At 37.1% G+C, this 23945-nt stretch overlaps 1 protein-coding gene across 1 annotated transcript in view; it reads right to left on the bottom strand.

Moving 5' to 3' along the window:
- stxbp5l (syntaxin binding protein 5L) overlaps positions 1-23945 on the bottom strand; it is a 230268-nt gene that overhangs the window by 62360 nt on the left and 143963 nt on the right. The window contains 6 exon segments of the mRNA XM_055230353.1: positions 3191-3263; positions 6318-6472; positions 7050-7125; positions 10484-10607; positions 14538-14621; positions 21051-21114. Of these exon segments, the coding sequence (XP_055086328.1) occupies positions 3191-3263; positions 6318-6472; positions 7050-7125; positions 10484-10607; positions 14538-14621; positions 21051-21114 (576 nt within the window).

The following is a 23945-nucleotide window of genomic DNA, read 5'->3' as shown; positions in this document are numbered from 1 at the left end:
GTCCTGTTCTAGTCTGGGTATGGTCATGGGTGAGTCCAGATTTAATTTTGGTTGTAGTCACAATTTTAATGTTCACATATTTGTCATTTCTTCTGCTCTAAGCCCATTTAAGTCCTGATGTACAGTGGGGCAAAAAAAAAAAAAAGTATTTAGTCAGCCACCAACTGTGCAAGTTCTCCCACTTAAAAAGATGAGAGAGGCCTTGAATTTTCATCATAGGTACATTTCAACTATGAGAGACAAAATGAAAAAAACAAACAAAAAACGAAACAAAAAAAAACAACAGAGAATCCCATTGTCTGAATATTAAAGTTTTTTTTTAGCACATTATCGTGGAAAATACGCATTTGGTCAAAAGTTGATCTCAATACTTTATTATATATCCTTTGTTGGCAATGACAGAGGTCAAACGTCTCCACAAGGTTTTCACTCACTGTTGCTGGAAGTTTGGCCCATTCATCCATGCAGATCTCCTCTAAAGCAGTGATGTTTTGGGGCTTTCAACTCCCTCCAAAAATATTCTATGGGGTTGAGATTTGGAGACCGGCAAGGCTACTCCAGGAACTTGCTTCAAATGCTTCTTATGAAGCCACTCCTTCGTTGCCTGGGCGGTATGTTTAGGATCACTGTCATGCTAAAAGACCCAGCCACATTTCATCTTCAGTGCCCTTGCTGATGGAAGGAGGTTTTCATTCAATATCTCACAATACATGGCCCCATTTATTCTTTCTTCTACAGGGATCAGTCGTCCTGGTCCCTTTGCAGAAAAAACAGCACCAAAGCATGATGTTTCCACCCCCATGCTTCACAGTAGTGAAGTGAAGTGTTCTGACCATATGCCATTCTCCCAATCCTCTTCTGGATCATCCAAATGCTCTCTAGCAAACTTCAGACTTCTAGCTTAAGCAGGGGGACACGTCTGGCACTGTAGGATTTGAGTCCCTGGCGGCATAGTGTTTTGCTGATGGTAGCCTTTGTTACTTTAGTCCCAGCTCTCTGCAGGTCATTTACTAGGTCCTGTCGTGTGGCTCTGGGATTTTTGCTCACCGTTCTTGTGATCATTTTGACCCCACGGGGTGAGACCTTGCATGGAGCCCCAGATCGAGGGAGATTATCAGTGGTCTTGTATGTCTTGTATCCTGGTGCAGGTCTACAATTTTGTTTCTGGTGCCCCCCCCCCCCCCCCCCCCTTTTTTTGCCCCACTGTAGACTTAGTTCTATTCTAGTCCTGGTTTAGTTCCAGAATTAGTGCTAGTTCTGTCCCATTTTTGATGTGGTATCTGTGAAGTGTGAATGCACTCCTAGTGCAATGAGTGGGATGTGCTAGGAGTGCATGGGAACTGTGCGATGAATGTGCAATTTTTATTTTGGGCCTTTTGTGACCCCAACCCTTGGGACAATGGATGGAAATTAGCATTTACATTCATGTTGTATCATGTCTGTCCATTAGCATACATTGTCCCAATCAAATAAATAAATAAAATAGTGACCTTTGAGGATGGTATATTTGACATTGGTTTTGTCCTGGTTTATGCATTTATTGCATTATAGATTGCGCCTGTCAACTTTAAGATCTCTGATTCCAGTAAGCTATAAATCTACCTTTCTCCCAGAGTTGCGTCTCTTGTTCACACCTCTCCTCTGCTTCCGCTTCCCACATCCAATCCACAAGTAGAAGCAGTTCCTGTTATGCATTGTAGTGTTGATAGTTATGGGCAAACCAACAAAAATCTTGCACTTTCTAGAGATGTTATCTGTCTGCTCCTCTGCCTCCCAGCAAGGGTTTGCCTATGGTCTCCTCTGCGTCTGTTTCCCACATCTGATCCGCAGGTAGGAGCAGTTGTGGTTATGCACTGTAGTATTGGTAATTTTGGGCAAACAAGCAATAATTCCACACTTTGCTCAAGTGATTTTTGCCCCTCTGCCTTTTTTGTTCTCTTTATCAAGTGCACCAATCGATAAGAAGTAGGCTTAATGAAACCACTGTTTGTTACCACTGGCTATCTAAATGTTACATGCATCTTCACAGCTACAAGAGAGCATAGAGCATTCATGCCCACTCCTAGGTCCTGTCTAACTTCTCATAAGCAGGTAAAGGCCAAACTTTTCATACAATACATGGCTCTAATAGATGTAATAATCTTTTTATTATCAGCCATGCTCAATGTGTGCCCAACCCAAGATAGCCAGGTCACTGTTCCTATGTCATTGTATTGTTCTGGAATAATTGCCCCACGGTATTGCGTTTGATAACTGGGTCGTAGAGCTCTAGTACACACGGAAGTTGGCCACAAGTGCGGCCAGGTAAACCAAATCAATCTGTCTCCCACTTCATATTCTTCTGGATATTGGACACAGTGGATGCATGAACACCTCTTTGACAACTGAAATTCTATGAACCATATGCAAAGGATCAAGAGGGGGAATACTGTTGTGGTTGCATTTTATAAAATTTAGCTTCTGTTTCAGGAGCTGAGGTCCAATGTGGGTGCACTGGTAACCCCTGGTGGTGGTGTTCCTTGTATTTGGTGCAGGTTACCCTTTTTTCTATTTTGTGTGTTTGCTGTGTCCAGGGTGCCCCTTTTCATCATGAGCAATCCTCTCTTTTGTCACTAGTCCTTCCACTTGGAGCCTCAGCTTCCCTGAATTTAATATAGTTTAGACCACATTTGAATATTTTAAACATTCTAATAAAGACATTAAATACATTCCCCAATCTCAATTCTCAATATGCATACAAGTAAATCTAATAATTGACTACTAATGAGGTTTACTGGTTTATTAGCCATCCTTCAATAAACATAATTATGTTTGCTATAAAATGGAGTCTTGTTTGGTATTTATAAGGTACACGGACCTGGGAGTCTTTTGTTGTTATCCTATCTCTGGCTTAGTATCCCGGAGTGGCGTTGCTGACATTTTCCCTCCAACATCATAAAAGCACTGGTATAATATTAATTAACGTTCTACATTCAACATCCACTACCAATTTGTCACACACTATTCTATACATTCTAATATAGCAAGAACCGTGGTTTCTGAAACTGTAGCCTAAATTCTACTTGGACATGGAAGATAGCAAGTTCTGACCTTTTTGCTCTGCTGATTGTTTTTTTTTTTTCATAACAAATCTGTCAAACTTTCCCTTAATCATCACAACTGCTCTATGTTTTAATATTGTTGCACATACTTGCTCTGTGTGAGGTCCACTACAATCAGGTCCTTTTCCAAAAGTACCACGACCGCGTAAGGCTCCTGGACTTCTGCAAAACACAAAGGGCAAATGAATGGGTTTGCATAAATGAAAAAGAAAACACTTCGGAAAAATCTAAAGACAAAAGTACATGTAAAACTCTTGGCTGTAAGTTTTGTGAAAATCTGAAAATTAGTTAATTTAAATAGACAGATAGAAAAGAACAAAGGGAAAATATAGTTGAAAATGTAACTTTCTTTTGAGTGCCTTCAAGGTATAAAAGCACTGTATAAATGTGAATGAAATGATGCTTTTAATTTTATCATGAATTAATTGTGTGTTTATATTGTGTTACAGACTAACCAGGTGTGATTGAGAAACTATAAGTCTGTTTAAACAAGTTGTAAAGTAATCGAGTCCTAAAGTGATTGAACTGAGTGAATAGTTGCGAAAGGTCAACAGATGAGTAACCTAAGATAACAGAAAGGCTGCGTGAATGTGGGGAGGGGTCTGGGATGTTGTTCTACTAAATGTGCCCTTTTACCATTTATCTTATCTACTTAGGTCAAATCAGTTACAGTAAAGTAGTGGTGTTAATTAACAGGTAACATGGTACAATTGTTGTTGTTTTTTTTATTGAACTCATTGATTTGGTTTTCTGGCATGTAAATCTAGTGTTATATTACTGTAGGTCAATATAACTAGCCTAAAGTACTGTATTTTCTGCTCCGGAATATAAGTCGCACCAGCAAAACAAATTGAAATAATGAATTAAAAAAACACATACAAGTCACACTGGACTATAAGTTGCATTTTTGGGGAAATTTATTGTACAATCCGAGACCAAGAACAGACATTTTATCTTTAAAGGCAAGTTGTAATAATAACAACAATAAAATGGAGAACAACAGGCTGAATAACAGTAAAGCATGCTAACAAAACTGTCGTAACGGTGGGTGTAGCAGACCAAAGAGTGCAGACTCGGGGAATATTTACAGTGTTTATTGTACAGATTGAGACAAGATACAAAACTGAGGGTTGATCTGATGATGAGCAGGAAGCCAGGTGCGGGCCAGGATCCAGGAACGTGGAGTGCAGGGAAAAACCAAGACAGTACCAGGGCTGAGAAGCAGGGCTGAAGGCACACATAGGATCCGGCACCGAACACAGATAATCCAGTACGGAACAGGGTGAAGCAACACAGACACGACAGGAACACAGGAATGAAGGAATGAAGGAATGAAGGGACGACAACGACAACCTCGCACTGAGTGTCTGGTGCAAGTCCCTCTTGCACTGCAGCAGGTGGTGGTGATTGCGCTAATGGAAGGCAGGTGCGCATGGGAGGAGCAGAGAGCTCCGCCCAGCTCTGTGTTCAGGCAGGTGACGGAGAGGGAAGAGCACACAGGGAGACAAAACAGGAACAGAAATACACACATCATGACAAAAACACATAGACCATGAACTGTCTGGTATGTTTACGTAAGATATTAACAGTTAATCAGATAACTATGCTAATATAACATATGGCAGCTTGTCCGCAAACACGAGAGACACAAGAGTTCTTTTCACTGATGTTTACTGTGGTCTTATTTTTTCATCACAGTTCACACCGTAGAACCAACAAACACATCAAATATAACATAAGCTCTGGCTCATATTACATACAGACACAAAACTGCATATGAACGCATGAAAAATATACATACCACTTTGGTCTGCTAACAGACTGGTGAACTGAAAACTTAATATTTTACATTTAAATTGTTTCTTAAATAATGCTCTGTCGGGTAAGATTTCTCATTAGTGTAAAAGGCTGAAGCAGAAGAGTTTTCATGACCTTACACTGAACTTATGATAAACTAAATATTTACAATATTGCTCCAATTTTGTGGGAAACAATGAGTTTACGCTTGCTAGCTACAATATCTGAACTCGTAAGATATTGGACAGTCAGTGTGACCAGGGTGTTCTGAAATAAAACATCGAATGCTGCCAACTGAATTAACAGCAATGCAGGTCACAACTAATGGCACACACTCATGTTGTAGACATTGGGTTTTAACATTTGTGCCAAGTATCAAAAACACAGTGTATTTTCTTACCGGTAACAGAAAGGTTGAGGAAACAGTGTCTCCAGTGCGGGACTTTTACAATGACTCACAGTCAAAGTGCTGTGATTAATAATATCCACATTCACTCACAGTCTGCAATGTCCATGCCAAACACATAATATGAACCAAACTCAGCCAAAAAAACTCCTCCTCGGTCCTGGTAAAAGTGTAATTTCCAAGTAAATGTGTAGTAAATATCCATGTGGAGCACGTGTCCATAAAGATACAGCCAAATGAGTCTGCGTAAAGCATGCCATAATCATCCTCCTTTGCTCAGGAAACCGTAGAGTGAAATCTTAAAGTTATTAAAACAAAAGCATGTGCTCCGCAGCGCTGCCTTTATTACAGGTAATTGCCATAAGGCATAACAAAGGGAAGGGGTAATAAATATGGAAAAATTAAATATGAAATGTATAAGAATAAAAGAATAATAAGAAAATTTGTTACGTACATTTTCTTACATAGTAGATGACGCACTGCTCCGGAAGCAGATGGCTGCCATAGCGGTAAACAAGCTTAGAGTGCCCTTGCACAGTCGTCAGTGTGACAATAATGAAGATGTGAAATTATATATTTTAATAATTTTTCATATAAGTCGCATCTGAGTATAAGTCTCACCCCTGGCCAACTATGAAAAAAGTGTGACTTATAGTCCAGAAAATATGGTAAGTATAAAATTTGAAGCTAACTTTCTCAAGAATGAAGTAAGACATTATTATTCCTTTGTGTCTCTTTCATATTCAGATTATGATTAAAGCAGACATGAGGCTGACGGATGCACTGAACCAAACAGGAGGTACCAAACAAAGTATGTATCAATTACGCCTTTCTGCACCTCATCTCCCAAAGAAAAACTTTTTATAATTATACCTTTCTGTACAACTAAATAAATAAGTGTGAAATTTGTGTCTGAATATTTAATACCACACTAAGGATGAATAGGTTTGAATAGCTACATAATAGCATGTCCCTGTTTGAAATTAATTGAGTATAGTGTTGCACAAGCTTACCATTGTTGTAGGGGGTATCGCAGAGCACCATAAACTCCACAATGGGATGATCCATCTCCAGCACAGTAATGGCCTTTCCGTGCATGATGGTTAATGTGGGTCGGCGGCCGGCTTTGTCATACGAAAGCCCTCCAGAGAAGATGATAAAAGGCTCGCTGTGTGGACAGGCATTCAGGGGAGATTATTCAGACGCTATGTGGCTATGGCGTTATATACAGACAGTGTAAGAGTGAGCAATCCAGATAAAACAGTCTAGACTACTACTTTGTAAATTTTGGCAGCACTTACAATTATCTTACAGAATCAAATAGTGGTATTACTAGTTGCACAAATTAGATTTTCAGATGGGGAGAGCCTGCTTGTCTCCATGGAAATGTTATTGTTTTACCTGAAATGTTTCATAGTATGGCACTAAACATCTATTCTGGATTTACCCAGGTCAAAGTATATCTCGAAAAACATGTATTTTTACTCTGAGCAGAGTCGCCTCTGCAGATCTGATCAGTGATCTGCATGTCACCATGGAGGCAAAGCAATCGTATTTCCATGGAGAAAACCAGGTGGCCCGACGATAAAAACACCACTGCTGAAATTACATTGTATTTTTAGTTTAAAGATATATATGGACATAATTTAATACATGGTTATAAAATATCATAATTTAATTTAAGTACAATTTATGTCTTTTTCATTGCTGTTTTATGCAAAGGAAATAGTTTAATAAAACCATACCTGCTTCTTGAGGTTTTGTACTCCACTTTGAGAATTGGTTTACATGATTCCTTCTTCCCATCTTTCTGTATCTTTCCTAAAAAACAAACAAATAAACAAACAGAAAAATACAGATTATGAAGAAACAAATTATGCTTATTTTGAAAACCACAGGACATGTGGTGAGACAATGAAGTTTTTATATTGCAACCAATCTGATTTACCACAGAGTTTCTTTTTAAATCCAGCAGAGGTTACAGTTAAAGTGATACAATTTTAAAGCTAAATAACAAATATATAAAAAAAACAAACAAAAAAAACCCAACACATCTCTTTTCACCATATGCAATTTCACAAGTTTAAATGGCATGTTTTGTCTATTTTGTTTTTTCATCTCTTCCTTCATGCACGTTTGTTTTGACTGAAAAATAAGAAAACTTTTCATCCCCAACTATGGCTTAATAACAGAGGAGACTTGATTTAACTAACAATATAGCGCTTGAATGTGGCACTTTCCTTTACTTTATGATTAGAGGTTATGTCCAACTTTCAGGGATGGAACAGCGCTCCATTATCAAAGCTGTCATATTAAAGAAAGCCCCTATTGGAGCTACAAAATAAAATGTCTTTGATTTGAAGAGAAAGTCACACATTTGAAGGACACTGAGACCTTTTACCTTGAAAATGTGAAGCAATGAACAAAAACCCATTACTTTAAACTGCGTTTCACCAAAATTAGGTTACTTAAAGGATATTTAGTTTTTGCTACCAATTGAGGGCAGGTTGTAGTTCAAGTTAGTAGGCCTCATGATAATTACTATATCAACTTATCGTTCAATATATGAAAGCTGGTTTTGAGCCTCAGTATTTATGGTGAGTACTTTTTCTTTGCAAAAGAATTTGTATGTATTTGGTATGTATTTGGTATGTATATGTATTAGTATGTATTTTTGGTATAATATGATTAGATTTGAGCTGTAGAGTTGTTGAATAAGTCCCTTTTATGGCTAATTATTGGTATGCTCATTCATATGTTACAGCTCATGTCATTTAATGAAACTGTCTATTTTAAAATGGTTTATTGTGATTATCTTGCTTTATTTCAGTGGCATAAAGCAGTTTCAATATTATTGTTTATTGCAATATTTTTCAGTAGCGATACATCATGCTTCAAAATTTGTTATCGTGACAGACCTAAAGTTAGTTACTTTGGGTTAGAGGTGCAGTAGACTCGTAAAAATATACTATGGTACAAAATTAAAAATGCACAGACAAGGGGGATGTATCTTAAACTTTAACCCTTCACCTTGCAGGTAGGTAAATGAGCTAACCACTCTGTTACAATGCACATCTAAATTTCATTTTCAAGTGAGATATACACTTACACAATAATAATAATAATTATTATTATTATTATTATTAATAATAATTGATGTATATATATATATATATATATATATATATATATATATATATATATATATATATATATATATATATATATATATATATATATATATATATATATATATATATATATATATATATATATATATATATATATATATCCATAATTTGCAATTACACTAAAGGTTCATCAGGGAATTCAAGCAAGCAGTAAACAGTCAAAACAGTTTCTGCAGCCCTATAAGCCCACAATTGAAAGCTGTGGACAACTGAAGGAGTAAGTTAAGGTGAAACCAGCAGGAAATGAGTTGTGTTATCGGCCTCCGTAGCTGTCAGCCCCACACAGAGGGGACTATGTGAGCGCAGGATCTGTTTACTGATCACTCACTTGCTCCCTGTGTGTCCTTCCTGTGTGTATTGCAGAACATCAGATAAATAACCAGTTCGGAAACACAGTGTGAATTTGAGCATGTCCTAAGGTTTGGTTTAATGCTCCTAAATTACAGCCTGCATGCTTTTATACTGCCGCCCTGTCTCCATGCGCAAAGGGAGCTATTTGTCACAAAGTCTGGCAAGGTTAGGTTGTGTTGTCCATACAAAAAAGATTACAATATGATTATTTGAGACCATTTTTAAAGAGCCTAAATTGTGCAATTATTTAAAAGCTTTCAACCATGTGATAATTTATAATAAAAAGGTATATTAGAATTGCTGAAAAATGGCTATCCAGATATGAATAGATACTAAAAAGGGAAATAAAAACACGTATATCGGAATCGGACCTTTCTTAAATACTTAAAGGTTTGGACTGATATTAATAATCCACGTAGTAACAAGAACTACTTTTAACTTCAATAACTACTTTTGTGTTGAAAATGACATTTCTTACAATCACTGTAGTATCAAAATCAGTATCAAGTATTAAGCCTTATTCTTAGTATTGATATCGATTTTGAGTGGCAATATAATAAGTACAGTTTTGTTTTGTAATCCTCCTTCGAGGTTTTAGTCTATTCGAGTATACCACTATACTTATAATGCAAAAAATACAAAACAATAGTGTAGTATAGATCTTTAAGGAAATAATGTTGTTACATAAGGTCACTGGTTAGTCACTGGTTAGCACCTACCACTTGGAATTTCCTTTCTTGGTTGTAGATATTTCCTTCCACTGCCCAAATAAATATATTTATTTTTAGTAGAACTGGGTATACCAATAGTGATAGTCTAAAAAAGGCTGAAAAAATGCTATGTTTTTTCCATACATTTTGATTATAGCTGATAAATCATTATAATTAGCTGTTTAATTTAGCTTGACTCACTGCTTAAAGAGAGCTCAAATATGTGATGACATGATCCATTACCAACAGTGTAGTGACATATGCTGCTCTGCTAAGGGACCAATCACAACTCAGCACCAAGCACCTGCCACTTCACATCCATCTGTCTCAGTTCCGAGTCACTCACGCAACAGACACTCAAACATAAACAAGAGATCTGATGTAATTTCATAGGAGCTCTACCAAATATTGCAAAATGTGTTATCATAATATTTATAGTAAAAAAACATGATATTACCATTTGTATTGTATTGTGTTGTTCTTTTTAAGTATTGTCTTTATTACACACTGAATAAGAAAGATGCTATATCCAATGTGTATGTTTACTACTTACATTTTAATGCTTTTTTAAAGGATACTTATTATGCTAAATCAACTTTTACAAGATTTGAACCATGTTATAATGGCTTTTCCTCACAATTAATTTAATCAGAGTTATATTTTCATTGCTCAGAAAATGTCTGTTTTCACCTGTTTTCACCATATGTGCGTAGGGTTAAAACATTTGCATAGTCATTTTCAATAAAAGCAAAATCTCCTGCTTCCTACAATGAAATGCTGCTCTGAAGAGGCAGGCCCTATCAGGTCTGCAGTTTTTAAGTCAATGGATATGTTTCTCTTCTATTACTTGTTCATTTTTTTGGTATTTTTTCAGTCAATAAAAATCAGGTCCTTTAATATAATAGTTGCAGTGCTTGGGGGTCTCACCGTGTGGGAAGGTGACCTGGAGGGGTTTGGTGGTGTTTCTCAGATTCCACAGGGTCAGGCTGCCGTCTGAATGGCTGCACATGAACTGCTTCCCCTCGTGATGCCAGCTGACGGAGTGGATGGCCTGGTATCACGGAGACACAGGAGAGGAGACATGTCAGTTCACATTACAGATGCCCAATGCAGGATTGTGTATTGTGCTCTGAGGGGTACTGAGGTGCTGGGTAAATGTAGTCAGTAATCCCAACATGTAGCCGTATACAATCCCCAGGCCATTTGAAACACATTGAAATGAACAGCTACAGGCCATTAGACTGACAGACATCCATATGCAATGATGCTTTGCTTCTTGTTTCTGTGGGTCTGATTGTTCCATTTCAGAAACAAGTTGCCCAAGTCCGAATCCATTCTACATTTATTTCAATTTCCAACGCAAGGAGATGCCATATGCAATGCAAGGAGATGTTCAAATCAGATCAGATCTGATCTGGGACCAGACACATGTTCTAGGTTTTATTAACAGTTTAGTGCTTTGTCATGTGATACAATAGAACTCCTTGCTGTCTTTCAGTTTCCTGCGCTTTTTGTTTAGTTTTTTTCTCGATCTACTTAACACGTAAGCCGCCATGTTTGATTAATGTGCCTGTCAATCAGGTCCCATAGTATACTGTGGACAATACTGGTAAAGAGTGTGGTCAGAAACATTGAAAATTACTGCAGAATCAATGGGAGAAGCACTAAACTCTGTTAATTTTATTTGTAAATCATAAGTGACCAATGAGCTCACGTTTGACCAGGCTTCAGATGCAGCCGAGGGCATGGGTACCAGACTAATATCAATCTGTATAATAACTACAGAGAGATATCATTCTGGTTTTGCCAGGTAACTTGGTAGTAACAACATATCAAGAATAGAAAACCTCAGGACTAATAAGTAATGGCCACGTTAGACTGATATTTATAAGGGAAGAATTGAGGGAGAGCAGCTCAAGACTTTTGGACTCTTCTGAAATAGATATATAAATATATAGATCGATAGAAACACTGCAAGTACTGGAATTATGAACCAGTTAAGCACAATTTACCAAGAGATTGATACAAGTGTAACATTTTTATGTTAATGTCTGTATTCTGTTGCCCTTCTCCCCGAGTGACCTCCTCTTTGTTGCTATTTCGGTGATTTTCCGGCACCTCTGTCATGCTGTGTTAACAAGGGCCCTGATTAGACCCAGCTACGGGAGAGGGCTTTGGGAGATGTGTCATGGAGCAGACAGAGCATCTAAGATTTTAGCTTCATGTGCCTAAACCCCATATGTACGCATAACATGAGAGGAAATATTTTTCTCCTGGAGTGAATGTAACCTAGTATTTTGCCAGTAAAGACTGGGGCTTTAAAATAAGGTCATGTCATGTATTTTTGATTGGAGATTTGCCTACAAACTATTATAGCCTTGCAGCAAAACTTGAATTAAAAATAAATAAGTATTTATATTTAACTTTAACAGTAAGATTGACAGATCCATTAAACCAAACAGATGTATATTTGAGATTTTACTTTCTTCAGTGGATTCCCCATAAAAATGTATTTGTGCCCAAAAATAATAGTTTTGAGTTCAAGTCTGCAGAAAAAATAATAAATAAATAAAATAAATAAATACATAAGATGATGGTATTTGTTGTTTTCAGCACGGATGACCCTGGCATTGTTTCAGTCCATGTGGTTTTGTCATGGCAATGATCAGATATGGCTGATTTCCTGCTCTGCTGGTTCTTTTATTGCTTATATCCATGGATTTCAGATTGATAAAAGGTCAGCACAGTTGCCATAGCAAATTCTACAGCTTTAGAATGGTCAAAATTTGCAAAATGGTGCCATATAACAGGAATCTGAAACCAATGAATAGGTGCTATCATTGTAAAACCCTGCACTATATACAGTAGAATATTTTGTATCCTTGGGTGTGAGACTGCTTTTCTAAAGGTGTAGCCTGGAGGGTCCAATAATGAATGTTCGCAGGATGTGAGTGCTGAGTAAGATGGAGATGAGAGATGGCAGAGCTTACAGGAGATCAGCGCCACAGAGGGGAAATGTCCAACAACTACATTTGTTTGAGGGCAGAGGGTTTCAAACAAAAGATGATAAGATGAAATAAGATGCTATATGTGTCAGGGGAGAAACTGAGTGAGGATGGTAGATGAAATACTGATGTTATGATAACATGGAATATAAATATGTAATACCTGCCTGTCTGGAAAGCTTCAAGAACAATTTTAAGTTCCTTTATTTTGTGGTTATTCTGTGTATAATAAATAAAAATCCTTGTGAGCACACTAGCAGTAAATAATATGGTCCGATGATATAAATCCTATAAAAAATATAATGCTATAAATTCCCCAAAAAATAAAAATAAAAATAAATAAATAATCAATTTCAGCCATTTCCACAAATAGGGCAAAAATATTATTTTCAAACAAGCTAAAAACAAAACAGCCGGTACTCAATTTTAGGTCAAAGCTCTCATTTGATATTCTAAACCCCTCAGGGACTGACTGATTCATTAAATATATAAAAGTATAGAAAATACAACACAATACAAAAAATGTCATTGAATACAACAAATGGTATCAATAAATATGAGCTCATTTAAATTTTTTTTTTTTCAGTTAATACTTTTCATTTCATTTAAAAAAAATTTGATTTACAAGATAACCGAAAAGTATAATAGGGAAATGATCTATAATATCTGACAGAATCACTCCCTAATCAAATCTAGTCTCAAATCTTGTGACTGTCTATGATGACGTTATCAGTTACTAGACATACTTGAATCTTTAAAACAGCAATATGTACTGTAGCCCTATAACATAGTAGAATGAGATTTCAGCATTGTTAAATCCCTAGGAACCTATAAAAATGGCTACAACCAAACTTTTTAATGATCCGACCCTCCTGTCTGTCCCTCTTGTGTTTCTCTCCCACACCGTGACACATCTCTCACCTGCGTGTTTGCTACGCTCTGTCAAAAGCCTGGTCTATCTCCAACTTTCTGATCCTGTTCCTGTTCAGCCGCAGTAATTGGTTTCAAAAGTCAAGCTTAACACAGCTCCTTGTGTTGACGCTGCTGCACTTCAAAGCCATTTAAAAATAAGGATAAACAAACACTAAAAGCTAAATGCTAATCACAGCCTTTTTACTAGTCCAGCCAGTTATTTTGGTATTGTTTTTACTTCTGAAAGTGCTATCAGTATGCAAAAGGTTGAAATAAATAGTACTAAGTGTTGTCTGGGGCATCTATGGTGTCAATACAATGCTTGATAATGGTTCAATTATGCTCTTTGCTCTGAGTATGAGTAAGTGCTAGTGCATTTTTCTCTTTAATTTGTCATATTTTATTTGTGCATCCTGGTTATTGTAATACTGATCCATTTAGCAACAATTTGAAATAAATATTGAAAGACTTTTTTAATAATAATGCAGAGTTCTTATTACTCAAAGTTCTCAACGTTGTTTCATAATGTAGGCCCTTGTATTTTTCAATTGCTCAGTAGTGTTAAGCTTCCTCACATGCCCTGAGGCGGACACTTCACCGACCACACTATCAAGTGGAAAGTGTAAGTGTCTTGCCCAAAGGCACAACAAAAATATGCACTAGCTTGAGCAGGATTTGAACCACCAATGACCAATATTGGACCACATGACCAAATCATCAATACCTCAATGTAACGTTCCTGGTTGCCTCCATGGAGATGTTACTGCTTTGCCTAGAATGCCCCACAACATGACTTTAAACTTACCTATCATGCATTTATTCAATTACAAGTGTTTTATTACTAAAAATACCTTCAAAATATGCATTGTTACTATGAGCAACATTGCTTCTCTACAGATGAGACCTGTAACTTGGACCTGAAGTAACTGAAATATATAAGTTTAATTCCATATTGTGAAACATTCCAACCAAAGCAATAATATTTACATGGAGACAAGAAGGTGGCTATTCAGAAAAGTTACTTAATACACTTTAACCAAAAAAATCATGTTGTTAAAACTTACCTCATCGTAATAGATCCTGAAATCTGCCTTCTTGGCTCGCAGATCCCACTGTACAATTGTTCCGCTCTCGAATCCAATCAGCAACTGAAAAAGATAAGAAAAAGTCAAGATGTTATCAAATGAAGCAAGTTTGAATTAATTAGCATTCTGGTTTGCTACTGTTTTTACTCAAACGAAGGAAGCCAATTATTCTGGTCCAAAAAGTACTGCTTTTTCCTCTACCTGGAGCTACTTTTGTGTCCCACTTTGAAAGCTCCTCTTTGTGTTTCTGAATGTTCACAGCCAGACTACGCCAGCATGGCTCCTCTTGCCCATTGTAAGAGCACATTTCACTTTAGGGAGCCAGCGGGAGAGAGAAGTAAGGGTGCTTGGAGATGTAATTCACAGAGCCATTTTGTAGTGTTGTCAAAATCAGCAGTGGTTTTGCAAGGAAAATAAGTTCTTTCTTCAAGCAATTATCAAGTTTTCTGGCATGATAATAACTACACATAGGACAGTGTTGGGTGGTTTTAGACACAAACATAAAACCCCATGCCAAGTTCAAATAAATGGCTTGACATTTATTACCAATTTCAAAATCACAATGTTCAATCGACAACCCTATTCACCACAGCTTCCCTTGATACTAGTACACTCTTTCCGTAGTCACAGCTGTCCTGAGACATGACTGCTGAAAATCACCATTTGAACCAGAGACTGGTTCAGAATGGTTCCAGCTCCAATTCACTTTCTATTGAAACACTGTTGCCCCTCTCTCGGCTTATCACTTTGCTCTTAAAATGTACATATTAATCTATGCTACATGATCTTGTTTTTTTTTATTTCAATATTTTGTCTGTAAATCAAGATATGAACATTAATAAAAAACTAATCAGGTGCCCTCTTTAGCATTAGTGTTAGCAACAGGTGTGATCGACAGCGTTGCTAGGCGCCTGATCTCTGCTAAACTAGCGGGCAAGAAGGGGCGTTGCCTTCAACAGCCTTGCTCCGGATTGGCTCTTTGGTTGGTTACTTGCGGTTGGAAATCTAAACACGGAGCTTAGCTCCAAATTCATCCCTATAACTACTAGCTTCAACAACCTTCATTTAGCTGGAGCCGAACACTATGGATGACGTCACACTCCCTTAGTCCACTTCTTTATACGGTCTATGTTCTGGCTTTGACTCTGTAAGATTGGGTAATATAATATGGACATTTTTAAGCTCAAACATGGTCCATGGATGTGTTAAGTAATTTAATGGTTGAAAAATCTTCACTCCAAATGTGAGAACTGTGTCTTTACATTCACTATTATTCAACTGATAACTTTAACAATTGTAGGGTAGAGGACAGTCATTGTTAGAAAATGCAGGGCCAAGCAAACCGACAAACCCCAATTGGAAACCGTATTGACACAATCTGAAGTGAGATCTGATGAGAGGAGCAACTATAATATTAATTACAAATTTGCTGAATATAATTTATCATTCCAAAATTGACTAGCTGTCTGGTTATTAATAATTTCAAGTCATGATTTGGCATAGACATATTTTGATAGCACATGGCTTAACACACTATTTATTTTACAAAATATGTTAGTACCGGTGCCAGACTTATTTTTCAGTAGGACCAGCTTTACCAGGAACCTCAAAGGACACCAGTCATATTTGGTACTATAAAAAATGCAATATGACATGTTTGTTTTCCTATGTTTGGGTATTTTACATTAAAGGTGCACAATGTAACTTTTCTATCTCCTGCTTGTCTTTATGGAGATATCATTTCTTTATTTAGAATGATTCACAGGATGGAAACATATCCAGGGCCATAAAAACAAGCACATCACACCTCCATGCCAAGTTACAGATCAAATCTGCTGAGAGGCAACCCCACTCACCCATCACAAGAAAAGCTGCATAGTGCACCTTTAATTAACACATCAGATATTTGAGTATTGCAATGACTTAAGTGGCACTCTGCCTTTCTTTTATAACAAATCACAAAACCAGGGACGCACCAATACCAATACCAGTATTGGGCTCATACTTGTCGATGTGAGGCCGATACAAAGAACTGATAGCAATAAAGCACATCTTAATTTGAGGCTCAGTGTTTTCCTTTCAACTGAGCAGTGTGCACTGAATAAGGTGACCATAGGTGACCATAAAGAGGCACAATTGTTCTGCATAGTAAGCTGAGCATTAATCTTATGAGACTGTCACAGGAACTATGGAAATATGTAGAACTTAAAGGTTTTTATAATTCACAAATGATATCAGTGCAGTGCTTGTGTTTACATAGTTGCAGACATCTTTGTTTATGTATGCATTTGTAATTGTCAAATTTAGTGACTGAATAGAGCAAGTTCAGTGCTTTTTAAAATAAAGGTATAGCATGTCTATATTGGTTCAAGTGTGGCTGTGGTAAAGGTAAGATGACATTTATTCTTATGCTAAAGTGGCTCCTTAGCAGTTAGCACAGAGCAAGCAGTCAGCAAAACCGATTACCGCATTTTCTAGGCTATAAGTCACAATTTCTTTCATAGTTTGGCCGGGGGTGCAACTTATATGTGAAATTATTAAAACATATAATTTCACATCTTTGTTACTGTCACACTGACAACCGCGCAAAGGTACTCTAGGCTTGTGTACCAATATGGCAGCCATGCGGAAGCAGTGCTTAATGTGCTTCCGGAGCAGCGCTTCATGTTCTTCCATAGCAGGTGGAGTTGTTCAGAAGAAACACCGAGGATGAAGAATTCAATGGATTTAGTGATTTGCAGTGAGATTGAGAATAAACTTGTAAGCTTGTTTTTTTATGCTTCAGCTATCTGATTAACTGTTAATATCTTACATTAACATACCAGACACATATTCAGTTCGCTTTTTTATGCTAATGCAAAGACTTGCCCAAGCACTATTTAAGAAACAATTGGGAAGTAAAATATAAAGTTTTTTGGCTCACTGGTTTGTTTACTAGCAGGCCAAAGTAGTATGGATGTTTTGCATGCGTCCATATGCAATTCTGTGTGAATATGTAATATGAGTCAGAGCTTATGTTATATTTTATGTCTTTGCTAGTTCTATGGTGTGAACTGTGATGAAGAAGTAAGACCACAGTAAACATCAGTGAAAAGAACTCTCGTGTCTCTTGTATTTCTGGACAAGCAGGCATATGTTACCTTAGTGTAGCATATCTGGTCAACTGTTAATATCTTACATTAACATGCCAGACACGTATTCAGTTTGTTTTCTATGTGTTACATTAGCGTACTGTACTGTTATTCAGCCTGCTGTTCTCTGTTTTATTTGTTATTATAATAACTTGCCTTTAAAGATAAAATGTCTGTTCTTGGTCTCAGATTTTGTCAAATAAATTTCCCCAAAAAATGCGACTTCTAGTCCAGTTTTTTCTTCTTGCTGGAGCGACTTATACTCCGGAGTGACGTATAGTTCGGAAAATAACGTAAATAAATACTAAAGGTACTTATCTAAATTATATTGGAACTATACTTAACCACTATGATTTTACCAAAAATTTAAATCAGCCCCTCAAATAAGTATTCCTGTGAAAAGGTAGGCTATACTATAATTACATTTTATAATGACATAATGGATAATTGGACAATAAGAATATTGGAAAATATATATATATAAATAATTAGATTTACTACTGTAATAGAACCCCTGTAAAAAATAATGTCTGGTATTGGTATTGGTACTTAGTATCGGCATTTGGTGCTCAAAATGAAGTACTTGTATTTGTATCTGTATCTGTGCATCCCTACACAAAACTATAATAAAAAAATAAATAAATAAATAAAATAAATAAAGCCCTTTTCATCCACATTTCTATTAATGTCACTGCCCATAACAGTAGATCCAACAATGTGTTAATGCTGAGAGCTGTTAGGGCTGCTAAAACAAAGGTTAATAAGCACCTGGGATAAAGTGATTTGAGTACAGGTGAATCATTACCACGACGTCACTAATGTACGCTCTGACTCACAGGAAGAAGAAACAGAGAGAGACAGAAATAACTTAAATATATCCTTTCTGTTTGTCATATGCATAACACCAGCTGTGCATGTGTGCCGACAAGACATTTACTAAATAGATTAGCATTTTAAATAAGTTTTAAGTGCTTCAAAATCGTGTTAAGTGTCATTTTCACCATGTAAGGTATCCATTTTTAGTCCCTTGGAAGATGAATATTCATTCTCATTCTTCAACCAAGTATGGGACCAACCAAGTATGGGACCATCCACAAAAGCAGTGAGTGACATACACGTCCTGAGAACCCATCTTCAGATGTTGAGCTAGCTTGTTGATTGATTGCCTTTTGTGAAGCTTTTGGTTGATGGGGGATACCAAACCCACCCAGACACGGGGAGTAACATGCAAGCTCTGCACAGAAACACTCAGGCACCCTGGGAGTCAAACCTGGAACCTTCTTGCTGTGAAGTGTGAGTGCTTGGCACCATACCACTCATGTGTCTGGCAAAAAATACTTACTCACTTTGCACATAAGTTATAGTTCTTGTTGAATTAGATCAGTTATATAAGGCCCAAATATACTATTCATTTGTTATTTAGGAGCTATTTGTGAGAGGTTTCTACTTTTAACCGTTAATTTAAGTAATATTGTTCTGCAGCGACAAAAAAGTCTGCTCCCCCCTTTCAACTCCAGCGTAAGAATGATAGCCCTGACTGACAGAATAATAAAAAAGCAGTTGTAAAAACAAATGTCCTTTTTATGTCTTTGCAAGTTGTCAACCCTGGTTTCACCAAAGAGTGTGGAAATCAATATAAAACATCTCTTTATACATTTAAGACTTTTCCTCACAATTTGGCTGTCTCTGGACTCTTTGCCTGCAGCCTGGTGACAGCTCTGTTCTTATGTGTGAATTTGTGAAAAGAAAAGGGCAGGTGACAGTAACATTCTGTATGTGCTTTGCAGTACAGTATATTTGCTTTGCAGTGACTCAGCAACTTTGAATGAACATAATGAGGTGATATCAAATGTGTGATAGACTGAGATAGACTGTTGAAGAATATACATGACACAGCTATAATGTGAATTAAAAAAATCACCATATACTACATGATTCTGCTCATTTATATTGCACTAATCTAATGCACAAAGTCTTATGGCCAAGGTTATGGCCAGTCTTAATTCACTTTTAACTGAAAGTGTAATTGTGTTCATTAAATGGGACAAACCGTTGACATGGTTACACAAACTTGGTTGGTGAGTTTGATGTTTGGTAACTCATTTCATATTTGGTCGCTCTAGCTCATTTGAGTTTCAAAATAACTAATTAATATTTTCAAACATGGTGTATGTATAATCTCTAAGTTGCCCACATAGGTTCCACAAAAGAAATTTGAATTCTGTCAACAGGATAAAAATTTTTGTGAAAACAGATGGCAATCACGTTGCCAAGTAGCTTCTTCTGTTTTAACAGGGTTTTCGTAAGGCACTGCAGGTAGATACTAAGGAGAAGCATACTCTCTTTTAAAAATGCTAATACAGTTGACAGAATTCAATTTCCTTTTGCAATTTTCAACCAAAGAAATTGCACTTTTCAGAGTACTTTTCTAGCAGAACACTTTTACTCCTCCTTGAACAATATTTTTAATTGATGTTACTTGACTAAACGTTTTGGTTATTCTTCCCACTGTGAGTAAGTATACAAGACAAAAGTTTTACGTTGACAATATGAAATTATTTTAACATTTCTGTTTCTTGCACCGCGCCTTCATATAAGATTTAGTATTTAGTCACATGGTAAATGGTCACATATTTATATAGCACTTTTCCACCTTCAAGGCACTCAAAGCACTCAAGGAACCACTCACCCATTCACACACACATTCATACACCAGTGTACGCAGACACTAGGTGCGCTTAAGTGACTTGCCCAAGGACACAACAACAGCATTCATCTGTAGGTGCAGCACCAGCCTGTAGGTCAGTGGATCTGACCACTTAACCAATGATGTTGTGTGTTACATGGGGTTATAACTCTATACCATTTATGGAAATATAGTGGTTTGGTTATTTAAAACACAATCTGAACACAGTGCTTTATCTGCACATGCCTCTCCCATTATTGCACATGCCTGTAGTCTGCTCTATATAATCACATTTTATAAGCTTTGCCTGTGAGCTGGTCATGAATTGCAATTTGCCCTTATGAAACTACCTCCTGCAATATTAATATACACGATACACAGCAGCCATATGCACTTCCAACCCATTTGATTTAACATACAGTAAAAGAACAATTTCCATTATGCAGGGATATGGTCTCCACTAAATCCTTTGGGCAGAATACTGGAGACATGTTTGACCTAGCACTTTCAATACTGGAGACGGCCATAGTGTGAGCTGTTGGCAATGGGTTTCATAAAAAAGAAAATGGTAAAAAAGCCAAAAAACTAAAGGGTACCATGTATTTCTGAAATCGCAACATTATTAGACTCCCAAGAAATGAGCAGAACAGCGGAGACAGAGGAGAGTGGACTCACCTTCCCTTCATCTTTTGGACTGTCACTCAAATGCACCACAGGCCCTGGGTGAGTTTTAGTCGATCTGTGACAAGAGACAAAAGAGAAAAGAAGATGAGTAGGACATACAGATGAAAAGTGAACCTGTTATAAAGATAGAGAGCCTAAGAAAGGAGTGGAGGACGCAAAGCTTTTTTTATTGAACACTGTCTATAAGCATCTTGAAAACACTGGAGCCCATGTGAGACTTTTATTTGCAGACTTTTCCTCTGCTTTTAACAAAATGCAGCCCCATGTCCTGGTTCAAAGACTGGCTGTGGATTTTAATTTACCAGATCAGCTTCTTTTATTGATTTTAAACTTTCTCACTGACAGGGTCCAGCGTGTCCTTGTAAATGGACAAATGTCTCCTCCCTCCATCTCTAACACTGGATCTCCTCAGGGTTGTGTACTGTCACCTCTCCTTTTTATTCTGTACACGGACAGCTGCAGATCCTCAGACGAAAACAGATTCCTCATTAAATTTTCGGATGACACGGTCCTGGTGTCGCTACTTGCAGGATCTGAGATAAATCATGGCCCTGCGCTGGGGCAGTTTGTCCAGTGGTGTGAGGACAACTACCTGGATTTGAATCCAGTGGTGTGAGGACAACTACCTGGATTTGAATGTCGCCAAAATGAAAGATATGGTTATTGATTTTAGACATGCACCTTCTCATAGTGTCAGTGTCATACATGGAGATGTTGTCGAAATTGTCGATAATTACAAGTATTTAGGCACCATGATAGACAACAGATTGAGATTTGATCTAAACACTGAAAGCATTGTTAAACAAGGGCAGCAAAGAATGTATCTGTTGAGAAAACTGAACTCTTTTAATGTAAACAGAGATATTCTCAACAACTTTTATTGTTCTTTTATCGAGAGTTTGCTCACTTTTTCTTTCATTTGCTGGTTTCAGTCTCTGTCGTTGAAGGATAGGAACAAACTGCAAAACATTGTTAAAACCTGCTCAAAAATTACAGGGGTTAAACAGAGGGAGCTGCATTCTCTGTGGGAGGAGCGGGTGCTGAGCAAAGCCAAGTGTCTCCTGGCTCAGCCCCTCCATCCACTGGCTCCTGACTTCATCATGATGCCTTCAGGATGTCGCTTTTATGCTCCAATAAGGAAAACAAATCGTTTTTCAAATTTTTGTGCCCTCAGCGATTAAATTGCTAAATTCCAAGGGTAGGGGTTCTTGAAGTTTTGCACTGTTGTTTTTATGTATATTGTTCCTATATTGTGCTTGGACTGACACACTGTGTGTTTGCGTGTATGTTGAATTGCTCGGAGTATGCTGCAAATGAATTGCCCTCTGGGATCAATAAAGTTTTCTGAATCTGAATCTGAGAGCAACCACATCATCCCGTTTGAATTTAGGGGTCTAGCTGACATTTTTGTTGAAAATGGATGATTCATATTCTTGTTCCTGAATACCTCCTAATATAGATTTAGTTTTCCTCATTTCATGATGCTATCTGAGTGATAAGAACTTTAAACCTCAATATCTCAGAACTACCCTAAATGCATATTCCAAGGGGATAATATAGGTCTGAATGTCACACTGTCCAATGAAGCCAAATAATATTTGGAAAAAGTATCAAAGTTCATGTATTACAAAAGATGTACGTACAAGGACGTGTACATTCATGCGCACCATTGAGGCATTCATTTAGTTCTCGGGAACTCAAGGTTCCACGATGAGATGTCAGGATTAGGACTTGTTTCCGTTTATGTGCTCAAGTTGTCACCATCAAAGGAAATCACTAAGTCCACTCATTCACTGGGTTTAAAAGAGCTAATCAGTAAGATCAAACGTTAAACGTTTTTGTTTACAATTTTGTTTTTAACAAATAAATTAACATTTGTATACTTTAGGTAGTTAATGTTACACCAGTAATTAATTAAACAGGAAATGTCGGGTCTTTCTTATGCAGATCTGTTTCTCTTATGACCTGGACACCTGACAGTTGACCCCAAAATGTGATAACGTTTAGTCCAAGAGCTCAAACATTTCAGATACACTCAAAAATCTGATGTATTTGGCCCATCTCCACACAGCAGTGGCCAGCTGTGGAAGCAGGGCACAAGGTCTTGGCCTGAGTTCTCGAATTGTTTTTATGACTTGTGTGAGCATTCATGTACATTTTTCAAATCGGAAAAATATTGTTCCAAGTTCCCAAGGACCACATGAATGCAGCATATGTAACATTTCTTGTGAAGGGTCAGAAACCTGCTTGTCTAAATGGAGATGCCATCGTTTTTCCTGGAATTGCCCATTGTATGGTATTAAACATATCTATCTTCAAAGCAGATGGTACTACCAAACCAAGTTACAGATTAAACCTGTGGAGAGGCTGATGTGCTCATAGTAAGAATGTGTTTTAAGATATATGTTTAGCAATTGAAAACAATTGAAGGTAATGCCATAATGTAGAATATTCCTCAACCAGAACAGTTACCGGTAAACAAGGCACAGTTTTTCAACATCACATCACACTATCACATCACGTTTTAGAATCTGATTTGTAAATCTGATATTGTTACAATCAAAACAAATAGCTGAAATGCTCATGCCCATGTCAGCTTAACATCTGCTAAAATAATAACTGGTCAAAATTGTGTTTTTGAAAACAATAAATTTAAGATAGCTTTGTACTGGAATTTAATAATAGTGTATAATCAAATTTTCTTTTTTTTTATTATACTACTAAAACATGTTTTTCCTCATATTTCAAATCAATTAGGTACAGCTTTAATGTTTCAGTATGGTAACTATAGCCTACTGTATATGCTCCCTCAGTCTCTTAACTCCCAGTCCTATAGCCTGTTCCCTCCACTCTCAGGGGTGAAGTGTGGCTGCCATGTTCTTCATA

The sequence above is a fragment of the Periophthalmus magnuspinnatus genome, chromosome 21, assembly GCF_009829125.3.
Source record: "Periophthalmus magnuspinnatus isolate fPerMag1 chromosome 21, fPerMag1.2.pri, whole genome shotgun sequence".
In the NCBI taxonomy this organism is placed as follows: domain Eukaryota; kingdom Metazoa; phylum Chordata; class Actinopteri; order Gobiiformes; family Gobiidae; genus Periophthalmus; species Periophthalmus magnuspinnatus.
The sequence above is the reverse complement of the archived record's forward strand: the minus strand, read 5'-3'. Positions and strand labels throughout refer to the sequence as shown.